General features: G+C 45.5%; 5 protein-coding genes across 10 annotated transcripts in view; 2 read left to right on the top strand and 3 right to left on the bottom strand.

The window, feature by feature from the left end:
• The first annotated feature begins 270 nt into the window (after positions 1 to 270).
• On the top strand, positions 271 to 3,876 carry LOC101072246 (tapasin-related protein). Its single transcript, XM_003966308.3, is given in 9 exon segments — positions 271 to 1,468; positions 1,773 to 1,982; positions 2,058 to 2,324; positions 2,402 to 2,602; positions 2,676 to 2,840; positions 2,917 to 3,017; positions 3,083 to 3,268; positions 3,270 to 3,309; positions 3,472 to 3,876. Coding segments are annotated over 9 exon segments (1,287 nt in total). The 5' UTR covers positions 271 to 1,419; the 3' UTR covers positions 3,540 to 3,876.
• A 152-nt stretch (positions 3,877 to 4,028) lies between these two features.
• Positions 4,029 to 7,761, bottom strand: LOC115250389 (vesicle-associated membrane protein 1-like). Of its 2 annotated transcripts, XR_003888935.1 has the most exons (6): positions 7,096 to 7,761; positions 6,643 to 6,784; positions 6,330 to 6,488; positions 6,174 to 6,225; positions 5,222 to 5,642; positions 4,029 to 5,048 (listed from the first exon to the last, which is right to left on the bottom strand). XR_003888935.1 is itself a non-coding variant. In XM_029838766.1 (5 exons), coding segments are annotated over exons 1-5 (372 nt in total). In that variant the 5' UTR covers positions 7,098 to 7,761; the 3' UTR covers positions 4,029 to 5,625. The 2 variants fall into 2 exon arrangements, 1 of the variants encoding a protein (XP_029694626.1); XM_029838766.1 differs by having other exon boundaries at positions 4,029 to 5,642.
• A 438-nt stretch (positions 7,762 to 8,199) lies between these two features.
• On the bottom strand, positions 8,200 to 10,215 carry LOC101067461 (39S ribosomal protein L51, mitochondrial). 3 transcript variants are annotated; one of them, XM_011605895.2, is made up of 4 exons: positions 10,131 to 10,215; positions 9,687 to 9,779; positions 9,137 to 9,244; positions 8,200 to 8,601 (listed from the first exon to the last, which is right to left on the bottom strand). In XM_011605895.2, the coding sequence occupies exons 2-4, from the start codon at positions 9,775 to 9,777 to the stop codon at positions 8,405 to 8,407; spliced, it is 396 nt and encodes a 131-aa protein (XP_011604197.1). In that variant the 5' UTR covers positions 9,778 to 9,779; positions 10,131 to 10,215; the 3' UTR covers positions 8,200 to 8,404. The 3 variants fall into 3 exon arrangements, with proteins under 3 accessions (XP_011604197.1, XP_011604198.1, XP_003966337.1); XM_011605896.2 differs by having other exon boundaries at positions 10,081 to 10,176; XM_003966288.3 differs by having other exon boundaries at positions 9,983 to 10,172.
• A 2,151-nt stretch (positions 10,216 to 12,366) lies between these two features.
• LOC115250378 (lymphocyte activation gene 3 protein-like) lies at positions 12,367 to 14,779 on the top strand. The gene is made up of 8 exons (XM_029838705.1): positions 12,367 to 12,505; positions 12,606 to 12,726; positions 12,816 to 13,036; positions 13,128 to 13,385; positions 13,467 to 13,784; positions 13,864 to 14,112; positions 14,197 to 14,315; positions 14,459 to 14,779. Exons 1-8 carry the CDS (start codon positions 12,400 to 12,402, stop codon positions 14,552 to 14,554), a joined length of 1,488 nt encoding a protein of 495 aa, XP_029694565.1. The 5' UTR covers positions 12,367 to 12,399; the 3' UTR covers positions 14,555 to 14,779.
• Positions 14,775 to 19,088, bottom strand: part of LOC115246454 (uncharacterized) — a 9,518-nt gene continuing 5,204 nt past the window's right edge. For all 3 annotated transcript variants that reach the window (XM_029838624.1, XM_029838623.1, XM_029838625.1), the window contains exons 8-15: positions 18,917 to 19,027; positions 18,215 to 18,364; positions 17,991 to 18,125; positions 17,597 to 17,716; positions 17,362 to 17,494; positions 17,164 to 17,279; positions 15,628 to 17,006; positions 14,775 to 15,214 (exon numbers count right to left, since the gene is read on the bottom strand). In XM_029838624.1, the coding sequence (XP_029694484.1) occupies positions 15,034 to 15,214; positions 15,628 to 17,006; positions 17,164 to 17,279; positions 17,362 to 17,494; positions 17,597 to 17,716; positions 17,991 to 18,125; positions 18,215 to 18,364; positions 18,917 to 19,027 (2,325 nt within the window). In that variant the 3' untranslated portion in view covers positions 14,775 to 15,033. The remainder of the gene's footprint in view (positions 15,215 to 15,627; positions 17,007 to 17,163; positions 17,280 to 17,361; positions 17,495 to 17,596; positions 17,717 to 17,990; positions 18,126 to 18,214; positions 18,365 to 18,916; positions 19,028 to 19,088) is intronic.

The following is a 19,088-nucleotide window of genomic DNA, read 5'->3' as shown; positions in this document are numbered from 1 at the left end:
TTGCTTAGTGGGACTTCTGGCATTCCTTGCTTTGAACAATCCTCTCCAAATCTGGCTTGTATTCAGTTGTTGCCAGGCAGTCAGAACAGATCGATGCTTTGGTTTCACGTGTTTCAGGACAGAAAACACAGACTCGAGACGTCTGTTGACCCAAATATTGACAGGATCTTAAGCGCAGCCCGTTTGACATTGGGCTATTTTTCCATTGGCACACTTTTCCAGAACCCAATGGCCCCTTCCCTTAAAGCAGGTTTCAGTTGGTGCCTCCTCACAAAGATCGATCATCTCCACCTCAGCTGCAGCCTCATCTGTGACCAGCGGGGCTTTAAAACAGTGCGGGGCATTAAAACGGTGCGGGGCATTTAAAAGGGGCAACGAGGAATGCGATCTGTGCCCTTTTCAGTTGGAGATCACGGAACCGGGTCACGAAGCTTTCGTGCAGGTTTTCCTGCCATTTTGAAGGCGAACTTGACACTAATTGTTTACTCAAAAGATCTTGTCCCTACTGAGAAACTTTGCGGTATTTTCATCTAACGCGCATGCGCGTTTGGCGAAGGTACCGTATTGAACTCAAGCGAAGCGAACGCGCACATTAAAAAAACACAAACCCAAACTTCGATATGAACGTTAGAGCCGCGGGTTGGCCAGGCCTGATCTAGTTGATACTAATAGATGGAATTATTGTGTTTGTGCCATATAAAAACATCTTTAATATTTTGGTTGGGCAAAGTATTATTTAGTTTGAGGTGGTGCGACATTTTTCTAAGTTTGTTTAGCTGAATGCGCCTATACGATTGTCCTGTATGTTCCTTGCAAAGATCTGTAACATCTGGTCATTTTAGGATTTTACAACTCGGTTCTACCTGATATTATTGGATTGAATGTTCTCTTTTATGCTATTGAAACGTTTTTGAATGTCCAACTCAGCAATTATAGATAAAACAAACTACACAAAACATGATGGACAGTACAAAGTCGAGTTGAATCAAATCATACTAACTAACCCAGATAGATAGATAGATAGATAGATAGATAGATAGATAGATAGATAGATAGATAGATAGATAGATAGATAGATAGATAGTAGGTAGGTAGGTAGGTAGGTAGATCGCTTCCTCAGTTCGTCCCACTTCTTGCTTTCACTTTCGCTTGTGCGCATGCTCAGTATAGCGAGACCTTAAAACGCTTTGATAATTATGAAGTGCTCGAAGTAACATTTAAGATCAGTGCGGTCACATCTGCGTTCTTTATTTATTTATTTATTTTTACTAATTTAAAGGACAGGAAGGACAAGACGGAAAATGCTACTTTATTCGAGCCGTTAAGCTTAAATAGTGAAAGTGAAAGCGCATTATTCGTCATTCAGAACGTTGTGTTTAAATTCCATTGCTGGAAACTATACGATAATCAAGTCCAGCGATGTTAGCCAACCTCATTTTGATTGGATTCTCCCTGAAGTTCGTCTGTGGTAAGAATGTTTAAGAATGAACGAACTTCCTGCAAACGTCTTTTTTATTGTTTTGTGCGCATTCATGTCTAAAAACACTGTCTGCTTTGCTGCTCGCCACTCTGCCTTCGACACACTTTTGAGTTCGATGGATAAAAGTTGTATTGATTAGCATTTCACCCCAGACTTTAAAGAGGAACGACCCCTGAAGTCAGCCGTACTGTTTTTAGATAAATAACTCCGCCTGTTGCGGAGGTTTTCACTTCTTAGTTAGTACTTTAGCCACAAATGAAATGAAAAATGCAACATTCCTTTTGTTTTCCAGGTAATGTTGCAGATGTTGTACTTTCCTGCAGCCTGGTGGAGGAGGGAGTGGGCCTGAGCGGGATGACCGGGGGCTCCTCTTTCTCTCGGGCTCCGGCCACTCTTGTCTTCAGGGATGTTGCAGTGGCTTCAGACGAATCCCTGGATCTGCTCCCGCCCTTTGTGGCCCCCTCGCTGCTTGATCCGGATGCCATCATTATCGAAGTCAAAGGTTTGTGCTTTTCCACGTGGGTTCACGGTGCCAGAATCTTGTGAGGAACATTTTCCCCTCGTCCCTCCGCCACAGCCTCATCACCCGAGGTCCCAAACGTAGAGGTGCTGCTGCACGCCGACTGCAACGACCTGGAGGTGACCTGTGAAATGAGCCAGTACTCTGTCAGCAAGGCTCTGAGGAGATCCGACCTGACTTATTTCATGGTGTCCATCAGCGTGGAGGCCGTGAACTTTAGCGTCACGCTGATTTTGCAAACCCTGGCCGTGTTGGAACCGTCGATGCTCACACAGAGCAAACTGGGCCTCCCTCTCAGCCCGACTGGAACCCTCCCGACTGAGGGTGGGGACAGGTCATGTTGATTTATTCCATTTATTCTGTTAACCAGGCGGTAACACAGGTCCCCCTCTGCTCCTCAGTGGTCTTCCTGGTGTTTTCCCAGAGAAACTCCATCTCTGCTCGACTGAGAAGCGACGCCGTCCTGCACTGCAGCTTCAGGCACCGGGAGGTTCCGCCGGAGCAGGAAGTGGCCATCGGGTGGCGCCTGCAGCACAAAGGAAAAGGGTGGAAAGTGCTGCAGATGGAGACGACACTGGACGAAGCGGAGCCGAGGGCAGCGGGTGGGTGCTGTGTGGACGGAGGCACGGACGTGATGGTCACTGGTGATTTGACTTTGTACCTTTTTGTCGTCAGTACACGAAGAACGTCGGGGCTCCAGCCTGAACGTCACCCAGGTCGTCGACGGCGACGCCTCTGTGACTTTGACCAAACTCAAGGTTAGGGACGAGGGGAGCTACATCTGCTCCGTCAGTCTCGGCCCTTTCAAGGCTCAGCAGATCATTCAGCTCCACCTCCTTCGTAAGTATCCCTTTGTTTGGAATTATTCCTTCGTGCTCCGTAATGTGCGTCTGATGTTTCCCGGCTGTGGCTGCAGAACCACCCCAGGTGTCGCTGTCCCAGCAGAAGCTGGTTTTGAAGGCGGAGCCTCAGACGCTGAGTTGCCACTGCTCCGAATACTATCCTCTAGATGTTCAGGTTTGTAAGAGGCATTGACTGGTGACCTGGCCGAGCTCCGTTCTTGACCCTTCTCTCCTCTTCAGATGGAGTGGTGGCTCCTCTTCCCCACAGACACAGAGCCAACGGTGTCCGAAGACCAGGGCTCCCTGTCCAGTCATCGACAACACGGCGACGGCTCTTATTCTTTGACATCTCAACTCACTGTACCCTCCACTGCTACCCCAGGAACTAAAATCATCTGTAAGGTGTCGCATCGGGCCCTCAGCACCCCCCCTCTCCGTCAGCCTGGTGGTCATGAGTCCACAAACCAGTATGTTCCCGACCTTTGCTGCTCTAATAGCTCAGTATTGAAATAAATTAGTCTTGCTTTTGTCATTTCTGGGTGATTTAGAGGTTCTGATTGGCGTCATGCATCTTGAAATTGTCAGCGTTGCAGAAAAGAATGAATAACTCTGTTTCTGACACTTTGCAGACTCCTATTGGTGGATTGTGGGCTTCCTGATTGTCACCGCGATTTTCTTCTACCAGGTGATGAATTAACTGAGATGCTGCGATAGGAAGGCGTTGAGACACGCATGGTTTGACAGACAACCAGTAAATATAAAAATCAACCACTTCTGGGGGCTGATGTGTGTACGACGACACACACATAAGCTGGGAAACAATATTCAGATTCATTTTTGTCATGATGATCTTGTGAGAATTGAATTGCTTGTATTTGTCTCAAAGTTCGTTAGAGTTTAAATAAAGATATGTGTGACTGTTTTTTTTTTAAAAAGAATGTATTTATGAAGTTGCGAGTTTATAAATACAGACATCAGTCCGTAAGATGTCCTTTTCCTTTCTCATTTGATAACTTAATTCTGCCGATATTAAAGACACCACCAGATGTCGCCAAATCTCGTTTTAAACTATTTCACATATTTATTTACTAAAAAATGACTTAAGACTATATTTCTACATTAAAGCTGTCAATATATTAACAGCCAAATGTGCTCAGTGTGTCAAAATAAGGTCTAGATCCACTCCTGTCTGTTAATTATCTTTTATTTGGCATCAGCAAAAATGTTAAGCATGCATTTATTTTCACAGATCTAGATGCATCTTCAGGTCATAACCCAACACGTTAACAGTTTTTACTCTATCACCTCTGAAAACTAGAACATTTTTCCCCATTTCTTTTCTTTTTATACTGAACAAAAAAAAAGGTTTCAACACATAATTTGGATCATAATTTCACAGAAGTGGTGGCTATCTTTTCTCATACGATTGTGTCTATTATTCTGCAATAGCAGACGTTTGTTTTTAAATGAAGGGAAATAAAATACATGTTGCATTGCATAAGCAAGAATTACCAGGTCTGGACAGCATTATCTGCAGATGCTGAAACGGTTAATGCAAATAAACATTTAGCAGCTGGACTGGCAGACACACGTGGAACACAGGGGAAGCGGTGAACACCATCTGCCATGCTAGTTAGCGACAAACACCATCAAACTGTAGGTGATGATCTGATCTGCGTGGTTAAAGGATCCGGCCACTTCTTTCATCTCCGTATTTCTGAGGACACCGACTCAAGCAACAAGACCAATGTTGCTGCACAGTCGCTCCCAAACGACGTTCCCAAACGTTTGCATCTGCAGCAGTTTGAAATGTGATGCTACACATTCGTGGCTGTCTATGGCTGTAATCTCTGGGAACCAGAAACCTTCGTATTAATGTGTAGATTGTCTGTCAGTGGCTGCGTGACAGTTTTTTGGGCATATTAATGCCACCGACTCGTACAAAACCAAAATACACTAAAGCATTGCATACATTAGTACTTCAGTCTAGAACTAGGGTTTTTTTTTTTTCAGGAGTGAAATGTTGCAATACTTCCCTGAATCACATACTTACTTTGTTGTCAGACTTCATGATAGTAACTATATATTGCAAAAAAATAAATAAGGAAGACTCTGAGAGGAAGATGTGCAGGGAATAAACTCAAAACTGAGTCTCTAAGATAAGCTTTTCAGGACCCACAGGGACGGGAGGCTGTTGGCTACGAAGCTTCGGATCACAGAGACACAAAAAAACAGAGTGTTAGTAGCTTTTAAAGAGCTGATGTGATAGAAGGTGTGTATTTGCATGTTTGTTTTAATTTACAAATGTGTTTTAAACTCTTAGAAAGATAATATGACCAAGCTTTGGTGTGTTTGATGTAGAAAGGACTGCAAACTCACTGTACACGTTCTCTTTACATTATACGTTTAAATGCACGTCCTCATGTTCCCTCTGTCACAAGACTGGTCTTTTATCCCCTCCCTCCCTCTTTTTCTTCCTCTTTCACTCCGCCTGCTGCTTCCTTTAATAATACATGAGATGCAGAGTCAGGAGAGGGAAAGAGAGAGAGGCTTCATGCTAAAACATTTGAAGAAATCCACAAAAGGGGGGGAAGGGGGGGCAAAGAGGGCGGAGAGGCCTAAAAACACTGCTGTCATGTCGAAGTGCAAGATGGCTTGATGGAAGACTGTGGAGAGGAAGGAGAGGACAGCTGACGGGGGAGGCTTGGGTTTGCTCGTTTTTCCGTCCTCCTCCCTCTAATATCATTTTCAAGTCCGTATCCATCCGCTCTGGTGAGCTGAGCTCAGTAGAAGAAGTACACTGCCAATAAAAGAGGACAGAAAGAGGACGTAATTAGCCTAATGGATCCGGCTGAGGGTGGACGATGGTGTCCTGCTGGTGTTTTAGCATTAAAATCCCCCCCTGCGTTACTAAGGTGGCACAAGAGCTCATGAAAGTCTGACGGCGTGCGTACCGGCGGACGTTAACACGTACCAGCAACCCCAGCATGTTTGCTCATGGACTCACAGTCAAGACCAACTCACTCCCCACAGACCTACTGAGTGTCCCTCCACCTTTGGGTCCTTGGCACCATTGTGCGTTTGCTACAGCTAATTACTAGCGTGGATGCTGTGTCCGTATTTTATCCAAGGTAAACAGGATATGATGCTTTGAATGAAAGAACATGTAATTAAAGGAGCGACTTTGGGGTCTTTGGGGCAGTGAAGGTCTCTAAGCGACGTGCTGCAACAGTGGAACATCAGCATCATCATTTAAATGAAAGAAAATATTAAAATGAAGGGGAAAAACAGCATCGCCAAATTAGAGAAAAGAAAAAGAAGAGCTACTCACAGAATATTATTCCAACCACAATGACTCCGATGATTCCCATCATGATCATCATCTGTGAAGAATATCAATAAAAACAGATGTTTAGACCTCAGGAACACTTGTAGACGGGCCAGGCGCGGGTCCAACGTGCTGGTTGAGCCTCACTAACGGGCCCACCTTGCAGTTCTTCCACCAGTACTTGTTCTTCAGCTTGGCTGCGCAGCTTTCAAACTGGGAGGCTCCAGCTTGGAGAGCGTCCGCTCTGTCGTCCAGCTCCGAAAGCTTCTGGTCTCTCTCCAAAACCTTGTCCACGTTCACCCGCATGATGTCCACCACCTGGCCGGGGGGGGGGGGGGGGGGAGGCAGATGTGTGAGGGAGGAAAGACATATTTTATTACAGCAGATTTTAGTTTTGTTTTTTTTAAAATTTGAGGTGATCCAGATGTGCCCCAGTTGTATTCTTGATGTTCTGAGCCCAGGACCAGCTCACCTCTTCCACCTGGGCCTGCGTCTGCTGTAGCCTGCGGTTGCTGGAGGTATTGGGTGGGGGTGGAGGACCACCGCTGGTACCATCTGCACCAGGAGCTCCGGGAGCACCGGGGGCTCCAGCTGGGGCAGAATCTGGGGCAGACCTTCAAGTTGACGAGTTATTATTATTGTTATTATTATTATTGTTGTTGTTATTATTATTATTATTATGATCATCATCATCATCATCATCATTATTTACAGCTATCAACGCGCACAACTTAGTGAGGAGGATTTTTTTTTACTTGCGTCAGCGGAATCTACCAAGCTGAATGATTACTGTGTCAGAAAAAAATGGAAATTTAAATAATACGGTTTGATTCATTTATTTATTTTTATTTAATGCGATTTTTTTAAATGAAGGTCTAGTTTTTTCCCCCTAATTGATAGAAGAGAAAAGCCGCAATATACTCACATTTCTCTGCAGCTGTTTGAAGTGACTCACGGACAGTGGACGAGGAGGAGGAGGAGGAGGAGGAGGAGGAGGAGGAGGAGGAGGAGGAAGAGGAGGAGGAGGAGTGACTGGGTGGCGAGGAAGGAGAAGGAGAGTCTCCAGAACCAAAACCAAGAAACCCAAAGGGAAAAGCGCAGATAAGATGGGAGAGATGGAGTCAGAATCTTGCTTTGCTAAAGCGAGAGGCGCAGCTGCAAGTCAGCAAAGTGCCGCAGTACCGACAGGCGAGCGGGTGATGGATCAGTGGTACCGGAACCGGAGAGCAGGAGGGCGCGGAGAGCTCAGAAGAAAAGTACTTTCAAATCCATCCAAGCGAGACCCGCAGACGCAAAGATCCCTGCGGGGCTTCTCCCTGCAGCTCCTGCAGTGATGCTGAGTCCGCGGCTCCTGGTGGCGAGGCTCGGCGCCGACGGGCTGCTCGCGTGGTGGTGCGCGGCCGCCGCTCGTGAGCGAGATCGACAGTAGAATTGGAAAAAAGTACCGTCATGAGATTGTTTCCGCTCCAGCTGGTTGATTCTGTCGCGCTTCCCCTCCGGGCTGTACAGTTCGGAGCCAAAGTGCGGTGCCACTGACGGCTGCTGCAATAATGCGCATCTCCCGCTGCCTCCCCCCACTTGGACTAGTAAGCACAGTGCGGCACCCCCTCCCCCCCCTCCCCCTTCACTTTGCTGTACTGCAGCTCTGTGTCGGATAGGGCGCAGGACGACACTGCGGTACAGAAGCTGCCTTCACTGTGGACTCGACTGTTCCCCCCTCTGACTGGGATTCTCACTATTTTCCTCCTCCGAATCCATCTGGTCTTTAAATTTGCTCCTACATTTGTCATTTGCGGCCGATTTATCAACTGCTCATATATCTACAGTATATCGTTGGTTTGCTTTGACTAAAAAAACTGAATTTCTAAACATCTGGACACGAATGCCCCTAGTTTCACCATGAAAACTTTCACAATAATTTAGAAGTGACTTATGGGACCCACGTTCTTGCCTGAAGATTCTAGGTGTAGTTACTCGTCTCTGCCACAAGGGGGCAGTGTGCACGAAGGTGAACACACAAAGCAAGGTCTTTTTCTGGACCATTTTATAATTTATTATCATCAGGGGGAAAGTACAGAACTGGAAAAAATGGAATCAAATGAAAAACCTGCCAATTCTCTCTTTATATGAAGAATGGACCAATTATAAGCAACGTCTTCACAACATGAAACAGTAATGTGTGGCAGTCCTTCTCATCTGGTCAGAAGTGCATCTTAAAACAGGCTTGATCGCTGTTAGCGGTGCTTGCCGGTGCGGTTGAAGCGTCTGTAGAGGAAACGGATCCGCTTCTCCAGGTTGTGCCTGTCCTCAGTCATCATCCGGTGTCCCACCATCTTCTTCTTTTGAATCAAACGCTGAAGTTCGTTGCCTTTGAATCCCTTTAGCCAGCAGGGAGCGATAATGACGTCTTTGGGATGAGCTTTAAAGTCTCCTGAAGGTTTCAAAGAGATAAGGGCAGCATGTGCGACACAAGAGGTAACAGCCACTGTTTTCAGTCAAATAATGTATCGTTAGTAGAGTCAGAAACTAATTCTGATTCCCAGCAATCAAATCCATTCATAAGAAAACGTTTTAAAGCCGACTATTAGAGCTTAACTTTTACGTATTAGACCTGAGTGATCACACAGGAACAGACCAAACAGGGATGTGTTGTGGTGATAAGAGCCCCTACTGAACAACAGACTTGATAGAGCCACAGAATTCATACATTCACACCACCCTAATCCTCCAATGGCCCTAATTGTCCTTGTGAAGCTTTCCTGCCTGAGTACTAATGATAATATCGACACGAGGGTTAATGTGTGCTAAAGTGGCTCACCACAAATGTCACCGATAGAATATGACATTAGCCCATTCAGGTCGGTCTTATCTATAGTGGGGGGAAGTGGTGGCTTTGTATCTTTATAAAAAATGAAACCTGAACTAAGAGAAATGGGGGAACCAAGCGGTTGGTTGGAAACACTTACCTAAGATACCAATATTATCGTAAACGCCATACATGCTCCTCTTCTCTGTCCACCTGTCCACTGTTCTCAGCGGAGGGATTGCATGCATCCTGATAAAGCAGCAAGTACCTGGATAAAGAATGTGTCAATTTTAGATGCTTGAATAACTTGTAATCATTGAATGAAAATGGCATTGTGAGAAAATATAAAAGATAAACAGCTTTAAAAATCGAGCAAGATGCCAAATCCTATAAATTACGAGACAAAAGTCTTTCGGTTTTGTATCTAAATGTGCTCACTAAGTTTAACCTAAACGTACAAAACCTGCACCCATTTTATGTTTGTATTGGGTCTCCATCGTTCCCAAAGGCGACATGTCAAGTAGAACACATCCTAAGAACCTCAAATGATTTTATTTGCATTCTTCTTCTGCTCGACTTGACACAATTCTACATCTTTAAGACGTAGGAAGAAATTGTTGAGCTCGTTCACCCCTCCAGGTATGAAAAGGCATTCTGCTGCACATCGGGGATGAAAGGTGCTTTTATGGCAGGTGTTTCTCGGGACTCACCTGTAGAAAAGCTCCTGGCGGCGCGGAGCAGCGAGCCTGCGGACTGACAGCAGGACGCCCCACTTTTCAGCAGGTTTCCCAGTAAAGACATGTCTGCGGGTTCATACCAAAACACGCGTCACCCACACGAATAAGTCTCGTTTTGATTATGTAACCTGGTTATTTTTAACAGACACAACAGCTGTTATTTCGCGTTCTATTAAAGAAAACAAACGACCGGTATCTTAACAAACACATTGACCCTGAGCTTTAGCTATGCTAGCGGGTTGGATAGTCGAGCGTAGAAACCAAATTACCAATTTGCTCGTCTGTTAGCAAGAGGACAAATAAATAGAAACGTTCCCTGTTAGTTCAGCAAGGTGACAATAACAGTTGCATATGAAAATAGTCACACTTGAAGCTGTTTTTAACACTTCGACATGCTCCTGGAGGCGTCCATCTTACTTTACGTCCCACAATGCATCGCGCTAGTACCGTAGTCACCCGAGAGCAGCGCACAAACGATCGTTTAAAACCCTTTGCGCAGGTTCACTGTGATGTTCGGCATTGCTACCTTTCTTATTCTGGCAGCGTTTGTCTGTTAATCTTTGTCGATTACTGTATGCAGCCAATATATGACATATTATACATATAGAAATATACTTTACGGGAACTGAGTGGAAGAAAATTAATCTCTATAATGTGACAAATAAGAGATGAGAAATATAAGCAATCCAAATCTGGAAGGTGTTTTAATGTTAAATCTTAAAAAACCCTGAAAAATGAGATGTATTCTAAACGTTGAGCTGCATTTGCAAAAAAATGAATAGTGCAAAGCCTCAAACTGATACTTTCAGTCTTACTGTTTTTAAAACTTGAATGGAATATATTGCTATTTTCATTGCATCAAAACCGATATCTTTCTTTTCATTGTTGCTGTGCTCATAGAGATGTTTGCACTCAATGCGGTGCAGCACAAAATGCTGACCAAGTCGTGAATTTCTCAGCAGTGTAGCTGCTCAGCTTCCTCTTCCAGTAAAACTAAGTGGAACATCCTATGCTATCACCTACAGATGCAGACGAAAATACCATGATATAATCCTCTCAATCACTTAAATTAAAGCCATGTAGTCTTTACAATAAATAACGGGGCCTTGGGCAGCAGTTTACTGGTGCTTGGTGCTTTAAAAAAACAGAACACTCCAGCACCACCACAGAGCCACAACAGAGATGTTCACACAGGAACAAACTGCTCATTCACTCAATTTCAAAAGTAATCTGATTTGGTTATTTTCCTCCAGCGTCCTCACCAAAATGTGCAGTTTGAAGTTCAGTGCACACTTGTTTCCATATGAGGGGCAGTTGACTTGGCAGCACTTTCAAACATATTCAGATGAAATGGGAAGGTGACTAAACATCAGCTTGAGGAAAGACCACCTCACGCGTGTGTTTAACCACAGTTACAGACTTGCGGACCCCCCCACCCACACCTGCACCCACACCCACAGGCGCAGTGAATTCTTTGGCCTTGGGTTTCCTTTTTGACACGGCAGCTTTGAGCAAAAACGTGTGACTTCAGTGTAAATTGGGAGGAGGAAATGCAGAACGGATGAGATCAAACGCTGAGCAGCATCACTCATCTAGCAGTCAGAAGGCTGTGAGCAGGGAAAACCTCAGAGATGGAGGAAAAAAACAACCTGGTGGTTTCACCCACACATGAATCTCTCAAGCTGCTTGACAGCTCCCTGTGTATCCACCTATCTGTATAGTTTATCTACTAGCGTGTGTAGTTCTTTATCACTGTTATCTCTGCTGCATGAACACATCTGCACATGCTGCATTATTGTCTGAGTGGACATTTTTTTCAGTTTCAATATGACTAAGATGAAAATTAATCTATTAGTGAATGCTGCATTTAATGCTGTTGAAATTACTTGAGAATACTGGTTATCTTTTACCACATCTACCACAGCTTCTCTATTGGCTCCTGTATTGACAGTACTGGAACAGTTAATGTAATTCTCTTTTGCATATTTTCATTTCACATCTTGTCTAATACATAAAGATGTTTATTGATATTTACTTTTATTTGTATGACATTAGCATGTGTGATGAACCCGTATGAAAAGACTTCCACTGACGTCCGAACTGTGTCTCCTTCACTGAACTGACAAAAAGGAAAAATGTGTTGCGAGAAGCAAGAGGATGATTCACTTTCATGATCGCGCTCAGCGTCAGACAGCACATCTCAGGATTAGAGCTCTGAGGTAACTGATGCTGGTAATTGGCGAGTGACGCAATGACGAGGAACGGGAGCGCGTTGTGGTGTTGCACCTTTGCCTTGTTGGGTTTCAGAGCGACAGCCGGAGCTTCTGTGAGCGATCCTCCAGTGTGAAGCCCACTGCAGCGCGTGGAGGATGAAAGTGGTGGAGTCCAGGCTCAAAACAAACGTTACCTGTTCTGAATCAGAAAAGACAGGTGCGTCGCATCGCATGTGCCCTTCTCCCACCCAACAATGTCACATACATTAGATGATGCATATATGATGGAAAAAAATGAACCTGAATCAAAACAAAGAGAATCCGTGGGAGGAAGTGGGTCTCCCTGTTTATGCCTCTCTTTCACAGTTTCCAAGGTGACGCAGGTACACCACATCCACGCCCGGCTGGTATCTGAAGTCACATGATCCGTATATGAGTTTTGAAAAGCTCCACCCATCAGCCCAATAGCATAAATGCCATTGAAGCCGCTCAGCAGAGGATCTCAGTGTCAGAACACAAAGGAAAAGATGCTGTCAGAGTTCTTCATCTTTGGGCTTGTGATGACCTCCGCCATCACAGGTAATTTCACGACCCTCCGTCTTTTCCTGGCAACAAAATGCTCAGCAGACGCTCATATTTCTTGAAACATGATTGTTTATTTTCTTCGTTTTGTCTTCAGGAGGTGAGTGCGAGGTGACTGAAGTGTTCGCTCAGGAGGGCTCCGAGGCATTTCTGTCCTGTAAATGTGACCCATCGTCCCCAAACCCCGCCAGCGTCATCTGGACCAAACACGACAAAGGGTAAGAAAAAGTTTGCTTTCTAGGTTTCTCTGGCCTGTCTGCTTCAACGACCTTCCTTCCTTTAATCGGCACGTCTGTTGTTTGTTTAGGACCGTTTGGAGGAAGACCCAGAGCGGGCTACAGTTCTGGGGCACAAGCTGGTTACACAAAAAGACCCCGCGTGTACAATGCCCCCACTATCGCTTCGAAAGGCGCGATTACAGCCTGCAGATCAACAGTGTGAAGCTGGAGGATGCTGGACTTTTCTCTTGCAGGGTGGGGACTGCAGATGGGGTTATTAAACACCAGGTCATGCTCAGAATTATCCAAGGTATAAAAACAAAGCCCAGCCCTCAGATCTCAGTGAAAACCCACAACACGAGTGTGTCTGATGTCAGAAATATGTCCTTTTTTTTTTACAGTGTCCATCTCACCGTCGGCTCCAATTTGGGACAGCACTTTTTCCATCAGCTGTGATGTGACGCCTCCCGCCGAGGGAGCCACTGTGCAGTGGACGTTGAACAACATTTCATCCATAGAAGCTATTAAAACCTTGCAGGTCGCCCCCACCAAAAGTCTCGTTTCGGGAAGAGCATCTGCTAGGTTGGAGGGAAACTGGACCTGCGTGGTGGGCTATAAGGGTGAAGTGGGGAGAGCTTCTGTAACTCTGGCTATGAAAGGTAGGGTGTAAACACAGGAGCTGGACTTTGCTTCATCTTTCTGGACGACGGCTGTAGTTTCTCCCCTTGTGCTATTTGCAGGAATAATCCAGCCTCCCAAAGATGATACCAAAGTGTACGCTGCTCTGGGGTCTGCAGCCACTCTGCCCTGCGTCTTCTCACCTGGTTTGATTCCCTCTAGCTCAGGCTGGGAGAAGCTGGAGTCTGGTTTTCCTTTTAAAGCTGCAACCAGCCCGCTCCCTGCTTCTTTCTCCCAGCCCACTCCATCGTCCCAGCCCAGTGTGGATAAGTCAGCCATTTTGACAGAGGTGCGTTCGGAGGACGAGGGCACATACAGATGCTCTGGGACAGTAGAGGGACGGCAGTTGACTCGAAACCTGCACCTTGTCGTTGCCAAAGGTAAAAGTGCATTCGGTGATGTCAAATTCTGTGATTCGTCAGCAATGATTTTAAGTTTTTCTTGTTTTTTTTTTAACAGTTGTCAATCTAGCGAACAAAGCAGGCTCTGTAACGATGAGCTGCCATCTGTCAGACACGAGCGAGGTCACCCGCTACGAGTGGGTTCACCAAGACTTTGACCAGAGTGGTAACCTGACAGTCGTGTCCATTCACAAGGGGAAAGATCTGACAGTTGCTAAAAAGGGAGACGACAAAGGAGAGTGGACGTGCCGCTTCTACGGGAAACAAGGCATTCTGGGAAATGTAACGCACCACATGGCTGTGATGAGTACGTTCTTATTTGTGATCGCACACAAACAACTGCAACAACATAATGTAAAGTCTGACTCTGTTTTTTCTTTTGTCTTTAAAGGCAGTTTAGGTGGACAAAACTCAGGCGTATCGCATAAAGCCGCTGCCGCGGGCGTTCTGAGCATCCTGCTCATCGTTCTGCTGCTGGTGTTGGTGCAGATGTGCAGGAACCATCGCAGGGTAATGCCCGGTTCCTTCCAGCTGTGACCATTTCCATAAATAATAAGGACATTTTTAATTAAAATGCAAAGGGAAATCAGATGGATTGGATAGAAGTGGATAGAAATTCAATGTATTTCAATCAATTCTGCTTTTTTCTACAGAGAAAAAGGATCCTGCAGTATCCCACACTGGAGACGATTGTTCACAGGATCTCCAACGAGCGGGAGGAGAGAGAAAAGAACAGAGAGAAGAAGTAAAGCAGCATTAAGGCCGGGAACTGTGGCGAAGGATAATATAGCGTTAATCTGAAGTGAGATGCTTTTTTTCTTGGTAGGACTTTCTTTTTTGCACATTTTGGATTGGGAACTCATTTTGTAGGAAGTATCCCTCACATGTACAATATCTGTATATATGACTGTAAATATTTGAGTAGTTGTTCTGAACGAGTCAATCCGTAGTTTAATAAAATACTTTAAGCAGCGCTAAAAACAGCTTCTGTTTATTACGCAACCACAATTCTCAAGTTACTGACATACAAAAATCATTAGATATAAATATTATGTACAAAGATGTATAAAAAATAATGCACTATGTCTATACAAAACACTGATATCACATTCATTTGGCATTATAAAAACATCAAAACACGACAAAATGATGCTATTGAAGGAATGTGCCGTTATCTCGTCCTCCTGCTGATGCTTGAAAGCTTTTAATCCTGCGTCTCCTGTCATGGCTACACCTGACTGCACTGCCCGTCCTCTTGCTGTGAGTATTCTTGGATGTCCCAACTGTACGCTGGTCCCCCGATGCCCTGGTGAAGATCCTCTTTCAGTGGGTACAAGTTATCCAAGACCTCATCATCATCGAAGCACCAGCCTGGCCAGTCCACATTCACTCCATCAGTAAAGATAACACTAAAAAGTAGAAGATAAGAACAAACTATAAATTATTTGTGCTTTCCCAGACAAATGGCTCCAAACACAGCAAATTTCACATGGAAGAATATAAGTTACTCTTTGTTAGAGGCGGAAATTAGTTTCTTGTTTTTGGTTATTACACCTAAATACTGTCTACAACGTATTGTTAACATGTTATTACTCATCTGTTCTTACACTCTGCACGCGCACTATAAATGCTATTTTATATTCCATCAGTGACACAATCAAGTATCACCAATAGATGATGGCATCATTTGGATTGTTGTTAGAATCACAACAAGTTTAAAATCTCTAGTTTTCTTTTAAATTGGGGAATTGAATGGTGATTAAACAACTCCATGTCGTGTGTCGTGTGCTGTGACCAGGGCGATCTTGGATCTTAGACCCACCTGTCTCGTCTATAATCTTCATCTCCGTCCACCAGCTGCTCTTTCCACCCATCACTCACAGCGAGAGCTCGGTATCTCGTCAGCTCCACCTCCACCTCCACCTCCTCCTCTGTTTCTCTGTCTCCATCACTGGGTGATGCTGAAAGTGGGGTGGAAAATGAGGGGGAAGGAGGAGGATAATGTGTCCTCAAATCTGCAACTTTCAGGTTCCTGTCATTCTTAAAAGCATGTCTTCCTTTCACTCTCTCTTTGGCCCTTTCTAAAAGGCCCTCCAGAGGTGAATTCTGTCTGCACTGAGGTAACGTTTGCAAACTGCTGGAGTTCGGGCGAAGTTCAAGTTTAGTGGTGATGTTAGGAATGGAAGCGCTTCTTTGTGTTTTCACTTGAAGCCATTTGTCAGGGGAGTTAATAGTAGGCAGCTCAGGCTCAGACAGCGTTTGAGGGTCTGGAGGAATTTTCTCCCGCGTTTTCCAGCTCCCCTTTTGCAGTGAGACGGAGTGTGAACCCAACCCCAGCTCAGATGGGACAGAGTTTCTCTTATTACTGTGGTGATAATCTGAATGAGACTTGGAGAAAGAGGAGTCCAGATGATGTGTTGGTGTCTGATTAGAGGGGCCCTGTGAGCTACCGTTTGGTCTCTTCTTCCGTAATCCGGGCGATTTTAGATTATGGGAGAAATTCCAGGTGTGTATTTCCACATCATCAGGCTGTTTGTTGCTCCTCCAAGTGTCCTGGTTTCCAGGTTGGAATTCTGAGTCTTTCCTCTGTGATAATCCTTCTCCTGGTATGCTTGACAACTCACTGGTGGTTGTTGAGTTACTCTCTTCATTCATTGGATAATCCACAGCTGGATATTCCCCCACCAACAGAAGATGAGGTCCAGCTGTGCTGTGTCCTAATGGACCAGCTGTAAGACTGTGGAACGTGTCCACGGGGTCCACTGATCGCGACTGGTTATTCCTGAAAACACTTCCGGACTCATTGGTTGTTCCGGGTTTAGTCTTTTTCTCTGCTTGGTCCACACGGGCTCCAAGCACCTGTCTTCTCACGCCCATTTCTATCCACTCACCTCTGACTGATGGTTGCACGCCAGCCACGCCTTTAGTCACCGATTCACCCTCACCGTTGTTGGGCTGGGGCTGGAAAAACGAGGCGAGGGTTTTGTGGGTGGGGGCATCTACAGGTAGATCCTTAGTTTCTTTAGATGCCAGTATTCCGTTAAGGAACTGAGGGACTATAAATTCCTCATTTAGTTCATCCACAAATGTCTCCCGTCCTGACTGCAGCAGCTGAGCGTCTGCAGAGGTTTCATCGGCTTTGGCTTTGATGCTGTTCAGTTTTCTGGCGCTCTCCATCTCTCTCCAGCTCCTCAGGGTTTCCTGACAATGTAACGCAGATAACCGATGAATTAATGAATAATGCAGCATCTTAAAACCACACGGTTGTTTAGGAAACTGTGCACATTTGAAATGTTAACCAGAGTTTATCAAGAGTTGCAGGTGAACATGAGCATCAAAATCCAGAGTAATCGGATACTTTTGCTTGCTGGATGGTGGAGACCCAGGTGGCACAGCTCTCTGAGGTGCTGGCTGCAAAAATGTAGACATTCATGACGCTCTGCAGCTCCCCCACCTCCACAAGAACAAAGGAGCCTGTGAGGAAAAGGAGGAATGAGGGAGGACTCTGCCTCTGTCCCTAAAGAATGGCGGCTTCTCATGCAACACCGTTACTCACAGCCGTCTTTTAACACCATGCAGTACGTTCTGTCGAGGGCCAGGGGAGGCCGAACCACCTTCAGCCGCTCGCCTTTCTTCTGAAATTTAGTCATCAGGAGAACATCTGAGAAGAGCAGACCCACCACCTCCAGCTGCATCGAAGCATGTGAGAGGAAGGAGGAGAAAGTCAAACACTTAGAGAGCAACAAAGACATTTAAAGGTCCCGACACCGAGAGCCGGGCTTTTCACCCACCTTGCTGTCTTTTCTCCCGCGAATCTTTAAACTTTCCTCCAGCAGCAATTTGCGCACGACCCCGGGACCGACCCCTTTGATCGAACCCGTCAGGTCAAACTGGCAAACCTCTCGGACATACTGTAAGATGATGAAACATTGGCGTTAAACCCTACAAGAGTGTGGATCAGGGAAACATATGGGATTAACAATCATTCACACTCACACCTAAGGTGAATTTAGCATAGAAAACTTTTACCCATAATGCAATTCTTTGGCCTTTCAGAGGAAGAACATACAAACTTCCAGCTGAAAATCCTCTGGCCTACTGGGGATTTGAACCCCTGGCCCTGGTCAGGTGAAATGTCTAACTACTGCACCAACATACACAGCTGCTAAAAGAAAAACGGGTCACCTTGTCAATTTCCTCATTTATTCCTTCCACTTCGTATCCGTCCACCCTTTGAGCAGAAATAGAGAGCGCGAGCTCTTCGTCCTTGAGCTTCAGGTAGTCATTGATGCTCTCCAAAAAACTGTTGACGCTGGACAACTGCAGAGGATCAGGACGATACAGAAAATCAGGAGTGGGGGGGATTCAAGCCTGTGAGCTGGATTGTTTCCTGTGTAACAGGGTCTCACCATGCTTCTGAGTGTTTGCTGTACGTGAGGGTTCTGGGTGCTCTGCAGTACCGACTTGAGCAGCAGTGGATACTTGGTGATCCGCTGATGTGGTTTGGCCTGCATGTCGCCGAGCCGCATCCTCTGAGTCTGAGGGTGAGTCTCCACCCACTGGACACGCAAACCATGAAGGTCATATGAACAGTAGGTTTTACCCGCAAACAGGCAGAAACCCCAGCTCAGCCACAGCTACCATCCGCTTCACAATACCCAAATTGTGCAATTATTAAGGTTTGCTGTCAGCTTTCATAATTACATTGAACGAAAGCTTTCAGACGTCAGAAGAAGACGCCTGAAAACTGACAAAAACAAACCCATCTTCAAAAACAAAAGCAGGTGGGATGTTTTTGTAATGTTTTGTATGAAAGAGACGACCCTTCTGTACCCGCCTGTGGTGCACCCACCATTTCCACTTAAATTGTCTGTGATGTGTTGAACGCAAAATAACACCTCCTCCTGAAACTGAGAGTGTGTCGACATCTCTTTTCAAAAGCAACTGCGACATAAATGCTTCGCAGTAGAGGCTACATGCTAGTTTGATGCTGCATGCTAGTTTGATGCTACTTTTGAGTCCCCTCAGGAACGAGCTGTAAAGGCTTAAACGTAAATGCAGCAGCTGCTCTTCATCATCATGTGTGTTTTCATCAGCTCAGGAGTGTTTACCTGGATGAAAATAAAGAAATGGGGGTTGCTCTCCATCTGCCTCCGTGCAAATTCCAGACTGTTTTCCTCTTCCCAGCAGTAATGCTGATAGCAGGAGAAGCGCTGCGGGAACTGAAGACAGGAGAAACAAAGTCAAATCAAACGGAACTGTTGGCAAGGTGGCGGAAGCAAA

The sequence above is a fragment of the Takifugu rubripes genome, chromosome 7 (assembly GCF_901000725.2).
Source record: "Takifugu rubripes chromosome 7, fTakRub1.2, whole genome shotgun sequence".
NCBI lineage: Eukaryota > Metazoa > Chordata > Actinopteri > Tetraodontiformes > Tetraodontidae > Takifugu > Takifugu rubripes.
The sequence above is the reverse complement of the archived record's forward strand: the minus strand, read 5'-3'. Positions and strand labels throughout refer to the sequence as shown.